Source organism: Ricinus communis, chromosome 9, assembly GCF_019578655.1.
Source record: "Ricinus communis isolate WT05 ecotype wild-type chromosome 9, ASM1957865v1, whole genome shotgun sequence".
NCBI classification, from domain to species: Eukaryota; Viridiplantae; Streptophyta; class Magnoliopsida; order Malpighiales; family Euphorbiaceae; genus Ricinus; species Ricinus communis.
This window is the reverse complement of record NC_063264.1, coordinates 5,869,213-5,886,215: the sequence shown is the minus strand read 5'-3', so window position 1 is coordinate 5,886,215 and position 17,003 is coordinate 5,869,213. Positions and strand designations below refer to the sequence as shown.

Below are 17,003 nucleotides of genomic sequence, written 5' to 3'. Positions count from 1 at the left end.
TTGGTGCTAAGGAGAACTGACATCTTCAAGGCCAATGTGAGGGTGTGGAAACTCCAACCAAATTGGGAGGGCCCGTTCAGAATCGCCAAGGTGTTAGGCTTGGAAGATTTCAAACTAGAAGATGGATCAGGCAAGACCCTCCCCCACTTTTGGAACTCGGATAATCCAAGAGTCTATCCCTAATAGAAGGAAGGAGCTTAAATGATGGTCATAAGCATTTTACTTTTACAAGTTTTTTACTTTCCTTAGAAAGGGCTTATACCTCAGATCCATATTATTATTATCGTCAAAACTGATCTAGCATCTCTTTTGAAGAGTAACCCAACTAATTTATTATCAAAGTAATACATTTGATACATCTTTTTCTCCAAATGATGATCTTGCTGCTATGGTTATATCTGGAAAAGAACACCTTAACGAAACTACAATGATCATTCCCAAGGACGTTCCTCCAACAAAGATGAATTTACTCCATAAAGCAATGCACACTCGGGATCTCCAAAAAGGAGTCCTAAAAAAATACGAAAAGGCATAAATCGAGCTAAAGGAACTCAAATAAATTTCGACAAGTGATCTCTAAAGCAAGATACGCCAGCAAAAAAAAGGGAGAAAACAACGGAAGAAAAGAGAAATCATATTGACTAAATAAAATTATTTACACAAGGTGAAAATCTCCAGCAAATCACTCCTGAACGTTGTCCACTACACTACTTTTTACATAGTTGTTCATAAAAAGAACAACTTCTAGAGGAGTAACAAGATCGCCTTAGGGGGGAGGAGGAGGAGCTGGAAGATCTACGGTAGGAAGAGGGGGGGATGCCTCAAGATCACCGCTAGGAGTCGAAAGAGGATCACCACTTTCTACTTCAGGAGCAGGATCCTTGTCGGGATATATTTCATCGATAAACTCCAGGTCCGGCTTGGGGAATCGCCTCCAAACCTCAACAGCTACCTTCTCCTAATAGGAGATAAGTTTGACCAGCAACTTTTCTTTGAGCCCCTCTATGACGGCCTTCTCCTTCCTGAGCTCTCCTTCAAGATGAAGAGTATCCTGTCGGCTTTTCTTCACAACCCCATTTGCCTCCTCCGGCTCGAAAGCCAAGGAATCTCTTTTGGCATTCAAAACAGATTCGTGTGGTAAATGATTCTGTTTTTCTATGTCTAGAGAGGCTTGGTGGTTGGCCTTCAACTTCTCAAATTCGGCCTTAGCTTTCGCCTCCCACTTCGCCTTGGCAGACTGCCAAACACCTTTCACCCAGTCTCGATACTCTAGCATTCGATAAAGCAAAGCGAAGACAGCTTAAGAGGCCTAAGATTAACACCAATCAGTTCCTTATTTGCACTAAAGTTATTGAGGAGAAAATATATGAAAGGATAAAGTAACTTACCATAGCTAGATGCCCATGAGCACTACTAGTGATTTCCGCATCAGTAAGCTCGTTAAAGACTTCCGAATCATTGGGTAACTGGAGAGCCCACATGACGTCCGAGGCAATAGAAGGGTTCCTCACTGAAGCATTTTCTTTATACTTCTTCTCCACCACCTCAGTAATTTGAGTAATCTCCTCTGTTAACTTTAGTCGTTTAGAAGGGTGAGCTCCCCCCGCCTCAAATATTACTTTATCTCCTCAACCCTCAGGGCAAGAGGTGATGGAGCTTTTAAGACTTTTTGTAAGTTCTCCTTCACCGAGAATGACCCTTCGATTCCCCTGATACCGAAGAGGCAGAAGGCTGTTTATTCTTTTGTGCCTTCAATTCCTTCATACATTATACCATGGACTTCATCTCTGCAAAAGATATACATTTATGGTCAGTTCGGTAAGAGTTGCAAACTAGGGAAAGCAGATCTCGGAATAAGAAACTACCGCATGGATCACTACCTGTGTTAGGGGATCGAGATCTATGAATTTTTCTCTTTCTCTTTTTCTGTTCAGGAAGAGGCTCCTAAGTCTCATATATTTGAATGAGCTTAATGCCAGAAACAGGGCTCGCATAATACAATGTCTCGATGTATTCTCTCTCTCGTGAATAGAGTTCGAGCAACTCCTCCTCAAGAATCATGCTCGACAGGTCACCCGCTCCTTTGGAAGATCGCTCCAACCCTTCTTAGACACTATAAAAAATAATTGTTTCCAATTCTTGATTGAAGGGGGAAGATCAATGATCCTCCTCCCCCTCTAGAAACTAAAGTGGTCGAAACCCTTCTTAAACACCAAGGGATATAACTCCCTAACCATCCTACAAGTGAATCTGAATCTGTGAACCTCGCCCAAAATTTGGAGCCCACAGAGCACCTTCCAGGAGTTCGGACGCAGTTGGCACGGAGGAATATTATATTCCCTAAGAACTTCGGCATATAGCTTGTCTTTCGGAAAGTGGAGACTGGACTTCAGATCTTCCACATACAATATCCTATTGGAGTCACTCAAAGGTTGATCTGTAAAAGTCCCATGGTTTAGTAACCTAAAGGTATATCCCTAAGGAATCTTGAAGGTGGTGCGAAGGCGATCCATCTGCCCTTTAGTCAATCCACAAGGTATCTCTCTAACACTTTTCTTTGACCTAGGGACCGTCGTTAACCCCTCTAGACTCTCCCCTAAAGGCTCTGTAACAAATGGATTTTGCACTAAAGCCATGACTCGCTTAAAACCTCTCTCTATCCCAGACAAGTTCGAAGTAACACTCACACTCATACTACTCGCCCCACCGGCAGTGCGAGACTCTTGTTTCCTAAAAGTTGGTTTGGCTATCCTCACACCCACTCATGGCTACAAAAAAGAAGGGGAAAAAGAACAAGGGACTTACTGTTGACGATACTCAAGAAAAACAAGGTGACGAAGATAAAAGTATTGAAGTGCAGGAATTCCCCGAGGAACAACCGCGGTGAAAGAAGACCACCGAAGAACAAAGAGGAACATCGTCAACTTCGGTCACTAGAGAATGATAGAACACAGCAGACAGCAAAGGAATTTTCGGGAGAACAAAGATCCAAAGGAAAACCCAAATGATGAAAGAGAAAATGCTTAAATTTGATAAAAGTACACAACCCAAAATATGCTAATAAGAAAAAGAAAGGACGCTCGTTGAAGGTTCACAAACCTTTCCAAGGACGCGTGGAGTGAAAATATCAAGGTTCTCAGTAACTGCTATCTTTTCAAAATTTTAAATACCCGAAAAAAGCGCCACTGGCAGGCACCATAATAATACCCTGACAATTGATATAAATCGCCAATAACTAAGCGCCTTCTGAGTCGTTAACTCAGATCTTTTGGGGGGGACATGTGATACAGCTCGTATAAAAAGGTCGCCCTAAGGTGAGTTATAGCTCGCCCCAATAGACTAATCCCTCCGAAACTTACATCAGGATAACCAAATCTCTCAGCAAACTTGGTCATGCCTACGATTAGCACTTCCTCCTTGAATATAGAGATCCATTCTCTCCACCATCAAAGCCCCACTACATGCTATCTATTAGGTAAATAACTCCCAAACCCCACACCTTATAAATACCACCAGAGAGAAGCTAGCAAGGTATGACAATCTTTGCATCCTTTAAACACCTTTTTATAAATCTTTAACCAAATACTAACTTGACTATCAAAGTAATTTTTCGGGCCACCACTTTTGGGACTCTTCACTTAGCTTTTTTTTTACAGGTTCCATACCATTATTAGTTCATTCTTTTAGAGATCGGCATATAAATCAGAATTCCGAATTTTTGTCTGTATCACAAACTTATAGTTTTAATACTCTCATCTTACTAAGAATTTTTATACTTTCACCTATGTAAGAAATATAAAAAATTTCAGTTCATCTTAATAAAAATTCTTCTTGTGTGATTTAGCAAGGGCGGTTTGGTTGTTATCCCCTCTTGGCCTGAGAACTGATGTTTCGATCCATTAATGCTCCAGAGAACTTGGTTTTAGTTGGCTGTGTTTTTGAGTTATTGTTTGAAAGGTTAGCAGTGCGAGAATTGTCAACTTCAGATACTGGGGGCATTATTGTTTTGAAAGCTTGCACTCTCAGGGACTTGACCATTTAGTCCAACAACCAGCGGTGCAAGTTCAACGTATCTGCTACGTAACCTCAACTGCTTAATTCAATTGGTAGTAGCACTGAGTGGACAACATTTTATGAAAGTTAACTTTGATGCAGCCGTAAACCCTAAGAAAAATAGAGATTAGGTATTGGAATGGTAAACTTCTACATTCATGGGTTACAGCTTATTTCTACCAATGACAAGTTTTTCTTTAGTAGGGGTTTAAGGAATATTATGTAAAGATTGCATTAGCATTAACTTTTTTTCGATAAAGTATATTTATAGAAGTAGTATCAATATATTCACTTCTGGAATGGGAGTGGTCTTAGAAATGAGGAGAGACGCGATGAGTTATGATTGATGAGTTGTGAGTCTCTCTAAGACGAGTTCTTAAATCTTTTATAGAAGTCCCCATCAAAAATCAAGTATCAAATGTGTGCATTTACATACTAAGGATCGCACTCATACATTGTACCTCTGTGCGGGCTCACGAGTAAGACAAGTTTTAAGTTCCCTAGATATGCATATAGCAAGCAAACAAGCAAACTGCAACAGATCAAACCTGAACGTACCTTACGAATCATTAAAAAAAAAAAAGAGAACCCCAATTGTAAAAAAAAAAAAAAAGAAGATATAGTCCATTAAGGATTTGGAGGTACCTAAAAACAATTGGATATTTAACATTAATTAAGCAACAATATGAACAATGAAATATCGATTCAAGTAGAAGTGTTCATAACCGAAATATGTTCTGGAAGTGTGTAAATGCATGAGGCCAATTACAATTCACTTCATCATCGTCCACCACATCACATGGCTCGACATAATAAAGCTTCAGTGATGTGCCATGAATGAAATTATAGGCCAAGGCTACACCATCTACAAGTATCACAACCACTGAATCTTCCTCTTTCCCAGGACAAACCACACCCAGAATTGAAAACGGGTAAAGAGATAACGGACAATGCCAAGCCAGCAAGGGAAATTCCGTTTTCAGAGACTGAAGATTAATGCGATACCTCACTGACCATTCAGAATAATCCAAAGCCAACTCTAAAACATCAAAGTGAAAATCATGAAGTGATGCCCCCATCACAAGATGCAAACGGCCACCAGACTCTCCAAAATATCGAATTACGATCCTATTGTCTGATCCATATGAAGGAGGCTGTGGCATTTCCTTTAACAGCTTCCTCTTAACATCAAGACACAGCCAAGTGCCGCGACCCTTAGTAGGTGGTCGCCAATGAACGACGCCTCTACAGTAAATGGCAGAAGAAAAGAGAAAGGAGTGATCAACAAGGGACGATAGGTTGATATTGAGAGGTAACAGACTCCAAGAATCAGTCTCCGATGAATAACTATGGATATGAAACTTTGTCTTACAAGAAGAATATCGAAGAGAGAGAAGTTTATAGTGACGAGATTTTAAAGGATCAAAAGCCAAAATAACAGCAGCGACATTATACCTATAGCAAAATGGGACAGGAAAATTAACAATCTTGAATTGGTTTGTGGTGGGATTACAAATAAAATAACTAGTAGCAACTGTATTATCATTATAATCATCATCGAGGAAGATGTAGGTTTCATCGCCTACAATGGTGGGGAGGGACGGTGTTGTGGAAGAGCAAAGAAGCAACCCGCTGCAGGACTGTTTTATACGGACGGGAGCACCAGAATTCATATTAGGGAGTTTGGAGGGTACGGGAACGTCTGTAAGAGAGAGCAGCTGAGTTTGACGGGCAAGGGAGGAGGGATTATGGAGAAACAAAGCAGAGGGAATGGCGGAACTAGAGTTGAGGAGGTGGGAGCGAGTGTGGTAGAGGCTGAATATAGGATCGGAGATGAGCGAAAGCCATTGTTTTGAAACGAGTTTAAATCGCAGGAGTCGGGTAATAGGCAGTCGAAGTAGGATTTCGGCGAGTATGTCAACACTATTGGCGACTGTTTCTGCAGAGGATTTTGCTTCCATCTTCTTCAACTATTGGGATTGTACGGGAAATGAGACACCAATTTGATAAAATAAAATATAAAAAAAAAAAAAAACTCAGTTTCAAGCTTGAGAATCAAAGGTTAACAGATCAGATTTGGGAAAATCCTTTCCTAGATTTGGAAGAAATCTATATTTATACAACAAACCAATACTATATTAAATAATAAAATTTGAATTAATTAGCTAACACTAAAATTTAAAATATTCATAATACACCAAATTCTCATAAATATTTCCTTTAGATTTGTTTTGAATACAAGAAAGCTACACTAGCAGATAAGAGATTGAGTTGGAGTAGAATTAGGAAGCCTCGCTTAGTTGGGCTGCACGCACGCGTTCGTGTTTATCCAGAGACAGAATTGGAATGTCACTGTGACTCTCTGGGGCCAATAATATACATCCAGAATTTCTTTTCTCGCATTATGTAATTTCCTTCATATTTATATACCCTATTCTACTAATCGTCTGTAGCGTTAAAGTATGTATATAATATTAGTTGAAGACAATTCCTATTCGTAGTTAAGTATAGTTGCATTGACAATTCCTGTCATTTCTCCAATCTTTTCTAATTTGAAGTATACATCTTTGGCATTGTTATGAATTCATTTAAAGTATTTAGTTCTGTCAATTTTTGTTTTCCTGACAGCTCCACAAGCACATAAGAAAAGATAAAAAGCTATCCATATGACGAAATATAGAGTTATTATCTTTATTTCTGTGTTTCAATGAACCTGAGAGCTCATTTTAATCGACCTGCCCTGTGAGCTTGTCGCAGCCGAGCTGCCCGGCCTAACAGATTAATACTTCATGCAGAATATATGTGAAAGAAAGTGGCTAGTTGAGCTCTTTTCTTTTTCTTTTCTTTTTTCACAAAATTTATAGATTCAAGAATTGAGGAGTATGATGTATGATGGGGTAAGATGGTTCTTCTCCATATAAAAGATGGAATTGCGCAACAAGGTCAGCATCACATACTGCATTACCAGTAATCTCTGCATGAGCAAACACCATCCTTGAAATGATGGAATCGCTTTATATCTCTCAGTACAATCTCCCTTCCACTCATCTTGCTAGCATATTTCATCAGAGAATGGCAATCCCCACAAACTCTAAGATTTTTCACAATTCTTATAGTTATATGGGGAGAAGTACGGATAAGCCCATATGCAAGTGCCAACTTCTCACTGTGACTTCCTAATGCATCTTCTTTCTCTTCTTCCTCGATATTATGGAGTACCCACTCAGTTCCTGGCGTGTACCCTTGTTCTTTTGCAACTGCCACTATTTCTTCTAATTTCAAGTATATATCTTTTGCATCCTTATGAACTTGATCACCAGCTACAAAACTATGCACTTGGCCCTCTGCCTCTATATAGCTCCACCCTGGATCTTTCTCGATGCCTCTATTCTGCATCAGAACTCTCACTCTCTCTACATCCTCCCATCGACCTACTGCAGCATAAGCATTTGATAGGAAGACATAACTCCCAGGATGCTTAGGTTCAAGCTCCAGGAGCTTCTGTGATGCTAACTCTGCCAATTTGATATTCTTGTGAGCCCTACAAGCACAAAAAAGTGCTCCCCATACTACAAAATCTGGAGTTAGTGGCATGCTTTGAATGAACCTGAGAGCCTGATTTAGCCGACCTGCCCTGCCTAGCAGATCAACTACCAATGCATAATGTTTCATGGTGGGCTCGATGGAGTAATCAAGCCTCATGCTGTTGAAGAGATTAAGTCCAAGATCGATTTTGCCAGCATGTGTGCATGCAGTTAATGCAGCAAGAAAGACAACCTCATCTGGTTGTATACCTGCCAATACGGGAAGGTGTAGGTCATCCAAAAAAAAAATTCAAATTTAAATAGAATTACGAGTAAGCAGTACAGGGTCAGACCTGCGTACATCATCTGTTTGAAGCACTGAATTGCTTCCTCAAAATGCCCATGGATTGCCCAACCCCATATCATAACACTCCATGTAATTATATCTTTCTCTTTCGCCTCTTTGAAAACCTGACTTGCAGAATTGATATTCCCACATTTTGCATGCATATCAACCAATGCATTCCCGACTGCTCTGTTTAACCGGAAACCATTGTCTTTCAGATACTTGTGTATTCGCAGTCCAGCTTCAAGGGCACCAATCTTTGCGCAAGCAGAAAGAGCCGAGACAATGGTGAAATCATTCGGCTTCACATCCTCATCCAACATCCTAGAAAAAACAGACAACGCCTTTTCATGATCACCATTCTGTGAAAACCCATTAACCATTGTAGTCCAAGACACCACATCCTTCACAGGCATTCGATCAAAATGCTCAATCGCTTGCTCCAAATCCCCTATCTTAAAAAACCCATTAATCAAACTATTCCAAGATGCAGTATTCCTTAATGGCATATCCTCGAATAACTCCAAAGCCTTTCTCATATCCCCAACCTTACAACAGCCATTAATCAAGACATTCCACAACAATGTACTCCCTTCATGAAATCTCTGAGGACTTTCATCGAACACCTTAAGAGCCAATTTCACTTCCTCAAGTTTTACATAAACATCAACCATAGATATTCTAACAAACGAATCAAACTCGAGCCCACATCTCAAAATCATCCCATGAAGAGCTCTAGCAAGCCCTTTCAAACTCAAACTCGCAATAGACTTTAACACAAACGAGAACGTAAGGTGATCAGGTTTGATATCAGACCTCAACAAGAGAATAAAATGATCAATAGAATCCAAGTAACGGTAATTATCCGTGAGCCCACGAATCAAGGCGTTGAAGAGATATAAGTTCTTGGGATGGTAGCTGTTAAAGATTGAGAGAGAGTAAGCAATGGATTTGCGTAAAGATGAGGAAGAGATTAATTGGGCAGTTATGTGGCTGCTGGATGAAAGGTTGTGGAGGAGGATTTGGGTGTGAATTTGGTGAAGTTGGAGAGCGGTTTTGGAGGAATGAATGAGAGGTATGATGTGGGTTTCTATTTGATTTTGAGAAGATGCCTTGGTTAAAGAAGTGGATTTGCTTGAGGTGGTTTTGGCGGGAGAGGTTCTTGATTTGAAGAGGGCATGAAGAGATCTCATTATCGTTTCATGAAGAGAGGCATTAAGATTGTAGGGGCAATTTATAACAGTCAAATGCAAGCGATCTAACAGTTCAAAGGATGAAGTTTGAGTAGCTAACAGTTAATAGACAAAAAGTAAGAACTTCCACAAGGCATTGCTTAAGCTTGAAATTCGAGTTTTAGAGTCGATGAAGTTTGGCTGCTTGCCAAACTTTAGTATGGAATGGATGGCAATCTTGGTACCCTGAAGCCAGGGAATTAAGAGGACTTACCTTTTTAATCGGGAAGTACATTGGGAGAAAATATTACCTCGATGGGAGCTTATGTGAAAGAAAAGATAACCACCAGGCTGCGACTCCGTAGCCAGGGGTGGGAGGGACTCGGGTTGGGTCCCCGTCCCACCTCCCCCTACCGCAGTTCTTAGTTCTTGATTAAATTTTGGTTTAATTGCAAAAAAATACTCGATTTTTAGCGGTTTTTTCAATTTAAACACGTATTTTTAATTGTAACAATGTCATGTGCGATCTTATCAATTTTTTCAAATCAATACATAAATAAGATTTCTGGTGAAGTTTATTCCATATGGCTACCAGAGCTCTGGTAAATTAAACACATAGAAACATTTTAAAGCCAAATCAGAAACGGTGCGTTTTTTATAGGAGAAACGGTGCGTTTTTAACATCATAATCAAAAATAATAAAAAAAACAAAATGATAGCGTATATGGTGTAAGAAAACCCTAAATCCCCAAAATTGAAATAGCCGTTATTTGTTACTGAAACCATTTTTTTTGAAGAGAGTGAAAGTGAAAGAGAAAATCATTTGTTACTGAATCCATTTGTTTGAAGAAGCGAAGACATTATAGTGCTTTAAAGAATCAAACACATTGTGGTCTCTTGAAGTAGTAAAGACACTGAAGAAGATCAGACATTGTGGTCTCTTGAAGTACCGACCACTGGAAAAGGACAAGTTATTATATTGTTAATGGCTTTTCTAAAAAGCTTTTACATTAACGAGATGAGTGCGATATGTGTGGGGTAGGGCATGAATCATTTTTTTATTACTGCACTTTCAGATTTGTCAAAATTTATTTGAGTTTGTCATTTTAGGGTACTGTGATTTTGGTAATAATTTATTTGAGTTTGTCATGGTCTATAGGGTCCTATTCATGTAATGATTTTGTTTGTCTTGTTGAAATATTAACATTCATGCACTCTTTGAACAGAATATCTAATAGGTTTTCTGTGTATATAAACTATAGTGGACATTTTGCATCTGTTTATGGGAATGTGGTTTATGTAGGTGGAAATATTATGCTTATGGATTAAACCCAGATAGGATAGGATTTTTAGACATACTTGATGAAGCAGAAAAACTAGAGTATTATGGGGCAAAGATTTTTTATAAGATTCCAGGATTGAGTTTGAACGATGGGTTAAGAGAAATAGTGGATGATAAAGATTTAATGAATATGATTAAGTATATAGATGATGCCAATGGTGTATTATAAGTCTATGTTGAAGGAGAGAAAGGACAAGTAGCATTGCCTGGTAGCATAAGTCAATCTATTCATGGAAAAAATGCTGGTGTTAGCTATATTAGTGAAAATACAAAAGGTGTAGATAATTTAGATGAAACTGAAGATGAGATTGAATGTGATGAGTTGAACACTGTGTTTGATATCAATGTTTAACATAGTGAGCAATTGCAGCAGCAAGTAGAATCAGAAGAGAATCCTGAATACTTACCAGTTGATGCAAGCGACATAGATGATGGACTAAATGATAATGAACTGTCAGATGATGATGAGTATGTGGAAGCAAGGAAAAGTATAGCAAAGTATAAGAATTATGTGCCTGTTGATGAGGTTGCTGACAGATTACATGGCAATACTGGTTTACAGTTCAAAAGATCATCTACCGATAGCACTACTAGGGCAGAAAATGTTGGACAGGAAGCATCTGGCTTTGTAAGTGAATACGAAGGCTCTGATGGGGATGTGAATTCAAACAGTACTGATAAGGATGGCATTGAAGAGGGTTCAAGAAAGAGGAGAAAAAGGGTTGTATATGATCCTAGATGTGATCATAAGTATTTACAGCTAGTTCTTGGAATGCGATTTGAAGATGCACATCAATGCAAAGCTGCAGGTGATGAGAAGCACCAAGTACCAACTTCAAATGAGATGTGACAAGAGATGCCCATGGAGACTGTATGGAAGCATGATTAAAAGAGAGCATACCTTTACTATTAAGACATATGTTGGTGAGTATAGGTGCCCTAGGGAGATGAAAAATAGACAAGCTACCTCTGATTGGATAACTAAGGAATATATACATAGATTCAGAAGAAATGCCAATTGGAGTATGAAGGACTTGGAGGATGACTTGATAAGTTTTGTGTTCAAGTGTCAAGAACAAAGTGCTATAGGACAAAATGGAAAGCACTTAATATGCTAAGAGGGTTTGTACAGGAACATTATGCTAAGTTAAGAGGCTATAAAGCTAAATTGCTAAGGGTGGATAAGGAAGGCAGATTTGATTTCCTCCTTGATGAAGACTGCACTTTTAAAGGGTTCTTTATAGGCTTTAGTTCGTTAAGGAAAGAGTTTTTGAAGTGTTGCATACCCATTATTGGATTTGATGGGTGTTTTTTGAAAACTTTTTTAGGAAGGGCATTATTATGTGCAGTTATAAAAATGCTCAATAATTATAAATTAACATTGTCATTTATTCAACATTTTAGTTCAAATTATAATACAAACATTTAAGGCAGCAGCATATGTTATCTCAAACTAACAGTTAAGCTAAACTCATAGGTATTACAATACCAATACCAATAACCACAATCATGAGTAGTAGAATATAAAGCCTTCTTAAACCACATCAGGACACTCTCTTGTAGCATTTTCTTCTCAAAATTAAACTTTTTGCAGTCATCAACAATTTTTTGCAGTAACTCAAGCTATTCCTTCTTTTCTTCACAGCTACATACTTTCTCAACCATCGTTTTCTCCATTACCATCTTCACTTTCACTACCTCTTCTAATGCGTCCCTTTCAACCTTCAAATGATTCATCACCTCTTTCGTAAAAGGAAGCCATTGCTATGTCAGGGTGAAGCCATCGAACTACTGATCGAACTCGCAGTTGAAGCATTAAACAACCAGAACAAAAAATGAATTACTTTCAATCAATCTAATACAACACCATTAGCTTCAAACTAGCAGACAAATGTGAATTTGGGGGCATATGAAGCACAAGAATAAGAACAACTAGGGTTAGAGAGTGCAGATGAATTTGAGAATTAGAGTTAGAGATTGCAGAAACAAGGAGCTTCAATTTAAGATGTCAAAAACCCACCGTTTCTCCTCCAAAATGCATCATTTCTGATTTACGTGTTTAATTTACCAGAGCTTCGGTAGTCACGTGAAATAAACTTCTTTGAAAATCTCATTTATGTATCGATTTTAAAAAAATTGATAAGGTCGCGCCTGTCATTGTTATAATTAAAAACACGTGATTAGATTGAAAAAACCGCCAAAAGTCGAGTATTCTTTTGCAATTAAACCTTAAATTTTTATTGTATAATATCATATTAAAAAAGAAATTAGAGTTTTGTGTTAGAGTTTTGCATCTTTTTTTTACATACGGACACAATTAAGAAATATTTTATTTATTTTGTTAATTTCTTAGAGGATATTTTAGTCTTTTTATGATGAATTTGTTTAGTTATTTTAGACCTTCTCCCATCTACATATTAATGTGAAGATGTTAATTATACAATTTTTTTGTCTAAAATCTTTATGGTTTATTTGTTAATTTCAGATTAACTTAAAAACATGAAAAATGGGTAAGGATAAGTTTAATATTAACATATTGGTGATTAGCCACGTCGACTCAGGCAAGTCCACCGCTAGTGATCATTAGAGGATTTAACTGCCGCCTCTCGCTTGTCTCGCATGTTTGTACTTATTGGAATTTCATATTTCAATCATTCATTCTTCTTTATACTATCTAATATCTAGTGTTTTGGTCCATTTTCTTAAGCTTTAAAAAAATTACAACAAAAAATAGAAAAAAAAAATATTTGTTTATTTTTTATAGTTTATAAATAAAGGGGCAATTAGGACATAAGATAATTGTTAAAATATTAAAACCTTATTGTTACTTATTTAATTAACTTGAAAAGGGGAATCCTCAAACATAAGTGGTTCATAAATTAGGAGTTGTTAATTTTATTTTATTTTATTTTTTGAATTGAAGAATTATATTGGAAATAATAAATTTTGAATTATTGTCAGCGGTGAAGAATATATTTTATTTTTTAATCTTTGCACTCATCTATATATTTGATAATAAATTTTACAAGTAACTTTGTATTAAGGTTTTAATTATTGAACATTTTTAGTATATTACAATCTCTTGAGAGAGGCACAATATCAGAGATAGACACACAAAACCACGATAATTCTCACAAAATAGATGCAAATTTAATTAACATAAACATTTTGTCATACACCTAATGTGCATAATAAAATAAAAATAAAAATAAAAAATGGGTCTTTAAAAATGAAATTGAAATTTACATATTAGTTAAGGGAGATAGGGATGAGTTTCTATCTTTTCTTGATCTAAAGGTGTCAACTTTAGCTCTGCTAGTTTAAAAAAAAAAAAAAAAAAACGTTTCAAATAAAGAAGGGAAGAAGATAATTTTATATTTTTTACCTTGCTATGTATACCACTTTCCTTTTCGAAGTCTGTGAATGGCGAGAAATTGATAGAATTGTAAATCACTAATACCAAATTAATTTTGAATTTCACTATTCATCCAGCAATATATATATATAGATATAGATTCTCTTTTAACTTTCCCCAAGGGAAAGAAAACAGTAGCAGCAACAAGTTGTGAAGAGAAAAGATCCAAGGACGGTTGATCAAAATGAAAGGAAAAAGAAAAGAAAAGCAGTGGGCGGCAGCTGAAATTTCAGAGAGAAGTTAGGGTTGCAGCATAAAAAGGGGAGAAAGGTTTCTTCTTTTACGTCTTTCAATTAAATTTATCTTTTTCTACTTCAAATAAATTTTGTGAAAACAAATAATTCTTGCTCTCGCAGCTAACAGTATTTGGACTCGCAGTGGCCATTCATATAGCGTAACGTGGACCAATGTTAAATCTACCAGGTAAAGTTTTTCCTTTTATGGACTATCAAGGAATTTTTGGCAGAAGAAAAAAATAACAAATATTTGAGAGCTTAATAAGATAAAGATAAATTTTAAGCACTTGGGGTGTCTATCCATTTGCCAAATTTTATTTGTTATCCAAGTTAATGGCCATGCGACATTTTTAATAATAAAAAGAAAGTGAGAGAAACCATACATTTTATATATTTGTTATTAAATTATAAATAATTTATTTTATTATTTTAATTTATTTTAAGACATGGACGTGTTTTAATAAAGCTGAATTTTTTTTATCTAGATATAGTGTGTAATTAATAATAAATAAATAAAACAATCACTTATATATATATATACACATGAGTATTTTATATTTTAATAGTATAAAATTAATATATATATTAATGATTTATCGGTTTAGTGTATGGATTGAGACAGATACCAAAATCGGTTAAGAGAGAATTTAACTTTTAAAAAAAGAGAAAAATGATAAAATATTAAAAGTCATTTTCTTTTATCATTATATTTAAGAGAGAAAACATAATAGTTAAAGAAACTCAAAATAAAAGGATAAATTTGATAATTTTTTAACATAAGAGCTTGTTGGGGATGTATTTGATAAAAAATAATTAAGATGGCCTATTATATGAAATTATTTAATTTATTATCTCTATTAATTAGTTAATAAATCATAAATATTTATTTTTCTAATGCATATAAATCTAACTGATGCTTCATCAACTATTTATTAAGAATTTATCACATTAAGGAATTAATATTTAATTAATCAATAAACAAATTTTTAATTATATATTAGTTTTAAACATAAAAAAATTAGCATATTAGTGGTGGGCACACAGTTGCTGAAGTTTTGAACATTTTGCATAAGATGTTTCCCTTAGTGGTGTTCTTAAGATGAAACATGTGAAGGTTTACTTGATTAGCATTTCCTTTGCAATTTGTTTTGTTCTTCTTCTCCACCCTTTTTCATTCTGTTGCTTGTTGTTCTGTTTTTTAAACCCAAACCTCCTTTTTGATGGTTGGAGCAATAACCATTGATATTCTTAAGGATTTGTATAAAGCTTATTTTCCCAATTACTAGAATCATAGTTTTTACTTTATATAAAAAAGATTTTATAGTACATAAAAAAGTTATAGCCTAAACATTATGTTTTATATATATTTAGACCATGGATCTGATATCATATCTATAACAATAGTTCTGGTATAATGATGTAGACAAAATATTGAAGAGATGCTCCATGTGTTTGAAAAGGTGGATAAAGAGTTTACCATGTAATTTCAAAAATAATTACTAATATTAATACTCTTTATTTAGTGTTTTTGCTATTATTTACATTTAGATCTTTATTCTTAATAAAGAAAAAAAAGTTAAAGCCACTCTAATTCTTTCTGTAAATGAATTTTTAGTCTAATTTAAAATTAAATTTTGATTTTTACTCTTTTTAGTAATTTTATCTGATTGTTTTAAAATTTTAAAATTAATATTTATGTTTTTAATTTATTTTTAATAATAATATTTAAAATTTTATAATAAAAAAAATGACGAGAAGTCAATTTTGATTACCAGTAGCAAGTCAATAAAAGGTTTTGATTTGTTACGTTAAGATATTTAGATATAAAATATGTGATAGAATGCATACATGTGAGATTTTTAATTGTATGTGATTAAAAGATGTAAAATATATGATAGAATGTACATATTTTAATGGTATATTATTAAGTTTAGGATGAACTATTTTTGCTAATTCATAGTTGATATTTTTGTAATAAGCATAATGAACTTTTTACGTCATTTTTATTTATTTTAAAATTTTAAGAATTATCATAAAAAAATCTGAAAAATAAATTAAAAACATAAGTATTTATTCTAAAATTTTAAAATAATTGAATAAAATTATTAAAAAATATAAAATTCAGAATTTAATTTATAATTAGGTCTAAATTTATTATATATATTCTAGTACCTTTATGCTTTGAACGATATTTTAGGATTTTAAAGTTACGAGGTTAGCTTACAATTAGAAATGCACCTTCTCTTTTGATAATTGAATTAGTTGATCCTTAAATCTTATGTCGGTTAATTATGGGTGAACCAATAAGAAAAAAATTAAAATTAATTTAACTTAACATTGAAGGTCAAACTCACTATATTTTTATTAAATTAGAGTAATTTTTTTTTGATAATATTTAGTCTTAATTCTTAAAATATAATTAATTTTAAATTTTTAGCACAATTTACTAATAATGTCTGAAAATATTAATAAGTGATTAATTAATTTGATATTGACTTCCATTTTATTTTAAATAAATGAAATAGGATACGTAAAAAAATAAAAAAAATTCAAATTCAATCATTTTCAATTATCTTTCTAGCTATAAGTGAAATTATATAACAAATTATAATTATTATTTGATTTTCATATGTTTATCAAAATAATAAAAATAATATCTTGAATAGTAAATTCTCAAAATATAAAATAGTATAAAATACACTGATTTAAAAATAGTTTTTAAAATATTAAAATCTGTTCAATCTATTGAAATAAAAAATCTATAATTACTTTAAAAGTAAAAAAAGAAAAGAGTATAATAATCAATATTAAGTTTAGTATTAATTTGAAAATATTTTTAATCGATTAACTCTTCGCATTGACTAATATAAAAATTACGAGAAGACTTTATAGCTAATTGATATAAAATACAGGGA

General features: G+C 34.6%; 2 protein-coding genes and 1 long non-coding RNA gene across 3 annotated transcripts; all 3 read right to left on the bottom strand.

Moving 5' to 3' along the window:
* Positions 1-618: 618 nt before the first annotated feature.
* LOC8280636 lies at positions 619-3,227 on the bottom strand. Its single transcript, XR_001535157.3, has 3 exons — positions 1,881-3,227; positions 1,389-1,787; positions 619-1,309 (listed from the first exon to the last, which is right to left on the bottom strand). It is a non-coding gene; the product is annotated as an uncharacterized LOC8280636 (long non-coding RNA).
* A 734-nt stretch (positions 3,228-3,961) lies between these two features.
* On the bottom strand, positions 3,962-6,590 carry LOC8280638 (F-box protein At5g07610). Its single transcript, XM_002518024.4, has one exon. It carries the CDS (start codon positions 6,012-6,014, stop codon positions 4,773-4,775), a length of 1,242 nt encoding a protein of 413 aa, XP_002518070.2. The 5' UTR covers positions 6,015-6,590; the 3' UTR covers positions 3,962-4,772.
* A 351-nt stretch (positions 6,591-6,941) lies between these two features.
* Positions 6,942-9,506, bottom strand: LOC8280639 (pentatricopeptide repeat-containing protein At1g04840). The gene is made up of 2 exons (XM_015718552.3): positions 7,931-9,506; positions 6,942-7,847 (listed from the first exon to the last, which is right to left on the bottom strand). The coding sequence occupies exons 1-2, from the start codon at positions 9,114-9,116 to the stop codon at positions 7,015-7,017; spliced, it is 2,019 nt and encodes a 672-aa protein (XP_015574038.1). The 5' UTR covers positions 9,117-9,506; the 3' UTR covers positions 6,942-7,014.
* Positions 9,507-17,003: the final 7,497 nt, after the last annotated feature.